The sequence below is a fragment of the Carya illinoinensis genome, chromosome 8 (genome assembly GCF_018687715.1).
Source record: "Carya illinoinensis cultivar Pawnee chromosome 8, C.illinoinensisPawnee_v1, whole genome shotgun sequence".
In the NCBI taxonomy this organism is placed as follows: domain Eukaryota; kingdom Viridiplantae; phylum Streptophyta; class Magnoliopsida; order Fagales; family Juglandaceae; genus Carya; species Carya illinoinensis.
In genome coordinates this window covers 13510956-13515924 of record NC_056759.1, presented here as the reverse complement: position 1 = coordinate 13515924, position 4969 = coordinate 13510956, and the positions used below count along the sequence as shown (strand labels likewise).

The 4969-nt window shown below is 39.0% G+C and overlaps 1 protein-coding gene across 2 annotated transcripts; it reads left to right on the top strand.

The window, feature by feature from the left end:
• The first annotated feature begins 243 nt into the window (after positions 1-243).
• Positions 244-4734, top strand: LOC122318827 (tubby-like F-box protein 3). 2 transcript variants are annotated; one of them, XM_043136485.1, is made up of 7 exons: positions 244-406; positions 1060-1429; positions 2817-2904; positions 3067-3196; positions 3280-3462; positions 3621-4106; positions 4316-4734. In XM_043136485.1, exons 2-6 carry the CDS (start codon positions 1079-1081, stop codon positions 4090-4092), a joined length of 1224 nt encoding a protein of 407 aa, XP_042992419.1. In that variant the 5' UTR covers positions 244-406; positions 1060-1078; the 3' UTR covers positions 4093-4106; positions 4316-4734. The 2 variants fall into 2 exon arrangements, with proteins under 2 accessions (XP_042992419.1, XP_042992420.1); XM_043136486.1 differs by lacking the exon at positions 244-406 and having other exon boundaries at positions 413-1429; positions 4283-4734.
• Positions 4735-4969: the final 235 nt, after the last annotated feature.

Genomic DNA, 4969 nt, shown 5'->3' with positions numbered 1-4969 from the left:
GTTAGTGGATTTTAACTGTTGGGCCGAAATTGATGTAAGAAAAAAATTGGGCCATTGGCCCATTTGGAGTCCGGTCGAACCGATTGGACTGACCGGACCGGACCATCCCGAATGGGACCGGACTGCCCGGTTCCATTGAGATTCGGTCCGGTCCAGGGTAGGAAATCCCTAGACCGAATAGATCCGGTCCGTCCATCAAACCCCCCGGAACCGGATCGGACCGGACCGGACCGATCTCCCCCTACCGGAGGTTTGCTTAGCAGCCAACGAGCAGAACAGAGGTCTTGTGGGCCTCTGTACGACGGTAATCCCGATACCGTCTTCCCGTCACTTAAAATGACCAAAATGGGTTTTTCTCCCCATGACCCAAAATCCGGGATTTGTTTCTGTAACAGTACCTTCCGAGGTTTGTTTGTTTGTTTCTTTTTTCAATCCACAAAAGTTTTGCAAGTCTTTGCAATCGTTTGATATTCACTTTTTTTAGTGTGTCTGGTAATGATTTGGAGAGGGATCTGTTATGGTGGGGGGGACTGAAACTTTGGCGGTTGCATTAGTTGTTTTTTGTTGGGTGTTGTCCAGTTGCTGCCTTGCTGGATTTATTGGTCCAAAGTGATAATTTTAGTCAAGTTTAGGTATATTCCGGATCTGGGTTCCGCGTTTCTGTGGCTTGCTACTGTGTTTATGCGATTTTTTCTACATAAACTAACTTATGGTGAATTCTCACATTTTTGGGTGTGAGAGAATTCTGGGGTGATGTTTGGTCAGTTTTTTCAGAGTATGGATTACAGCATTTAGGGTTTCCGCGTTTCTTTATTAGATTTTATCTTGTGAGAAATGTTATTACTTAATGGCTTAGTATTGGGTTTATTACATTCTGGGAGTGATTTTGGTTGATTTCCGTGATTTAGGGAAGCATTTGAGTGTGCTATTTTCATCAAAGTACAATTCTTTGGCTTTGGTTCTGGGTCTATGATCGTTTATGTTTGCTAGCTTATATTTTGTGGGAAACGTGGGTTACTTTGGAAGGGATTGTGAGTTTTTGTTATTTGAGGTGTATAGGTAACAAAAGCGGCCTCAAATGTCATTGAAGAGTTTTATTCAGGATATTAGGGGTGAGTTTGGGAGCATTCCGAGAAAAGGGTTTGAGGTGAAGTTCGGATATGGGATGAGATCAAGGTCGCACCTTGTAGTCCAGGATAGCTTGGTGCAAGCAATTGATGCTTTGAAGCAGAGCTGTTGGTCTAACTTGCCGCCGGAGCTTTTGAGGGATGTACTAATGAGAATAGAGGCCTCTGAATATACTTGGCCACCCCGAAAAAATGTAGTTGCTTGTGCTGGTGTTTGCCGGAGCTGGAGAGAAATTATGAAAGAAATTGTGAAATCCCCAGAAGTTTCGGGCAAGTTGACATTTCCAATCTCTTTGAAGCAGGTTTGAAACAGATAGCATTTGCTGTTTCTTATTCGAATTTTCTCCATATGATTGTATATCTCTTTAATTTGTTTATCGTCATCATGATACCAGTGTTTCAATGGTTTGCATCTTTACCGTATTTTCTGTTATCAAAGATTCAGAAACCAGAAATGAGACTTTCACATGGTGTACATTCCTAGCTTAAGGCTGCAAGTCGATCTTTACTAACTAGTTTTTCCTTTCAATTTGGTTCATGGTGGATTGGAACTGGTTCATAAACCATGACATGATTAGTTCTTCTCAATGGGTTCCCTTAAAATCTTTTACAAAATTTGGTTAGTTAGGAGGTTGGGTTTTTAGTCTACGCAACCAATGGTGCTTGGATCCAGCACCATCGTAGGTGCTTTTGCTTTAGCAATTTGATGTAAAGGTTCCATGATCTCTCGTATGGATGGTTTTAATTCAGAATTTAAGGTCTACCAATCCATGATATTATTTGTTCCTTCTGTTTGCTAATTTGCTACATAAAAAGAAAGGATCATCTTATTTGCTATGATAGTGGGGGAAGATTTAAGTGTGAAGAAAAACCACATACTGGTTTCCACTTCTATTGCAGGAATATTTTCAGTTATTCATGAGTAGTTTGGAATTATTGTATCGGAAAAGCTTGAAGTGCATCTCTTATGAAAGTTTGATCTTCTATGAAATTAAGCCTTGATTCCAACTATGCAATCACCTTTATACTATTGAATTTTGGTGTAGTGTTGTCCAGATATTTGTTAAAGATAATATTCTAGATTGCAAACCCTCCCTCACTTCACAAATAGGAAAAAGAGGGAAAAGAAATTTTTGGTCCTCCTAGACAAAGGCATTTTCATAGTTGCAAACATGGTTTTCAGAATGAAGCAAAACTTCCATCTTTTCTTGAGCAAGACTGATGAGGATAACAACACTCGATAGCACTATTTGTTTTTCTTTTTGTGATACTAGTAAAACTTGTCATCATGATGATCGTGGAATAATACTTGATTACTTGCAAAATTCCTGCTCACTTCACGCTCCACTAACTGGATTTGGTGTGCTGAATGTAAGGAATCAGATTAGAAGATTAGGGAACTACTAACTCGTAGTAGCACTGGACATTTTTTATTGTTTTGCTGTCATCCTATTAAATGATCGTTTATTTCTAAAGACTATTAAATTCCTACTTTATGGTCATGATTTAGAAAACTTGAATTTCACTGGTGCTTCAGGATGTGCATTATTAAGAAGTACTAGAGGATGCATTTATTCCTCCAGAAAACCTTTGTATTCATTTTTTTTTACCAGTAATGTTATAATAGTTAATGCATGTGGCTTTTTGTCATCTAGCTAATGGTCAAAATCCTTGGTTATCTTTTTGCAGCCCGGGCCAAGAGACTCCCTCTTTCAATGTTACATCAGACGAAATCGTAGCAGACAAACATATCATCTTTACCTTTGCTTAAATGAAGGTCAAGAATAAAACATTTGTTCTTTGCAAGCAATCATATATTTGATTTACTTTTCCAAGATTAGTTTTATTAGTAGAGAGTTAGAGAAGGAAAAGTTTGGCTTTCTTTGGTTTAATCTTGGAGTTGTTGACATTCAATTTTTTGCATTTTTCAACTTGGCAGCTTCAACTGATGGTGGCAAGTTCCTTCTTGCTGCACGGAGGTGTCGACACCCAACTCACACAGATTATATTATCTCTTTATATTCTGATGATTTGTCAAAGGGGAGTAGCACCTATGTCGGGAAGTTGAGGTATGTTGGGCTGGCATGTGACGTTACTGGCTCTTGATTATCTTGTTTGCCTAATTGTGCATTTATTCTTTCTGTTGTGATAGATCCAACTTTCTGGGGACCAAATTCACTATCTATGATGCACAACCTCCACATGCTGGAGGAGTGAAAATGACTAAAAGTCGTTCTATCAGGCTAGTTGATCCAAGGCAAATTGCCCCTAGAGTCCCTGCTGGCAACTATCCCATTGCCCATATTTCATACGAGTTAAATGTCTTGGGCTCCAGGTATGAAAGAAGTTTAAAACTAATTCCTTATCTTCACAGGAAATGAAATAATATGGAACCGGCATGATGAAAATTCAGTTGGCTTGTTTCCATCATATTCAGCTATGGCACTATTTTTTCTATTTGAAACTGAGATTTTTGTATATTGTGGAGACCAGGGGTCCTAGGAGAATGCAATGTGTTATGGATGCCATTCCTGCCTCTGCTGTCGAGCCAAATGGTGTGGCTCCCACACAGACTGATTTCCTACTGAGTAGTCTGGATGGTTTTCCATCTCTCCCTTTCTTCAGATCAAAATCAAGCCGCTCAGAGAGTTTCCAATCTGGATATTTGTCTAGTCAGAGTGAGGCAATGCTGGTTTTAAGAAACAAGGGTCCTAGGTGGCATGAACAACTACAATGCTGGTGTCTGAACTTCAATGGACGTGTGACAATTGCTTCAGTAAAGAATTTTCAGCTGGTTGCTTCTCCTGAGAATGGAGCTACTGGGCAAGAGTATGAGAATGTCATTCTCCAGTTTGGCAAAGTGGGGAAGGATGTATTCACCATGGATTATCAATATCCAATCTCAGCTTTCCAGGCATTTGCCATATGTCTCAGCAGCTTTGACACAAAGATCGCCTGTGAATAACCGGCAAGCAGCAGGTTCTATCCTAACTCAGATTCGTAGTTATATACAGGATAACAATAACACCAACAATAATCAATGATAACAAGATTTTTTAACTTTTTTGTCAAATGCTTCTCACATGGAATGAAACCTCACATCATTTATTTCTAGTCTGAGTTTTTACTAATCTTGTATTATCTTGGATTTGAAGAGGCAATGAAAGTTGCTGAATTTTACCTTACAGGTGTTGGCAGAAGCAGTAGAAGTTGATTGGAAGGCTAGGGTTGCAGCATGGGGCATTTGGCGAAAAAGTTCTTCAAGCTACCATCTTGTTTGTTGGTCATTTTGACTTTGCTTCTCTGTACATAAAATTGTTGGTATTATGAGCAATATACATGGTTATCGTGGTGGTTATTTCTAACATGGTCCACTTGTATTTTGACTTTTGAGTGAGGGTTACTCGAGACCAGTTTATGAGTTTCTGGGTGCTGTTTCATTGTTGGAACCCAGAAAATCATCCTTATTAGATTTTGTTTTTATTTCTTTGCTAGTCCTCAAAACGTGTAATCACTAATTACGTGCTTGTTGAAGCTCGAATGACCACACTCTTTAATTCAAAGTCAGGGCAAGGTGTTGTACTGTATAAAAGGGCATGTTTCATTAGCTCTCCGTGTCATTGGTATCCGGGCAAAGATCTGCAACTGCATTCAAAATCAATTACGGATGATGATTTTCTGTGTTTGTGCGTGTGACCTGCAGCAAAGTTAAAAACCTGACCTTTTTTTTTTCTGTTCAAAGAAATCAAAAGAAAATGCAGAGAACAAAGTAAACAATATGAAATAAGCCAAAAAAAAAAAAACTATTATGTGGTATGCTTGACCAGGACATTGTCCCTTTT

What these genes read in the sequence shown, in the direction of transcription:
- LOC122318827 (XM_043136485.1), top strand. Translation starts at nt 1,079, where the DNA reads ATGTCATTGAAGAGTTTTATTCAGGATATTAGGGGTGAGTTTGGGAGC. An exon ending in TTCCAATCTCTTTGAAGCAG is followed by an intron (nt 1,430 to 2,816) that starts GTTTGAAACAGA and finishes ATCTTTTTGCAG; the next exon opens with CCCGGGCCAAGAGACTCCCT. An exon ending in TTAAATGTCTTGGGCTCCAG is followed by an intron (nt 3,463 to 3,620) that starts GTATGAAAGAAG and finishes TGTGGAGACCAG; the next exon opens with GGGTCCTAGGAGAATGCAAT.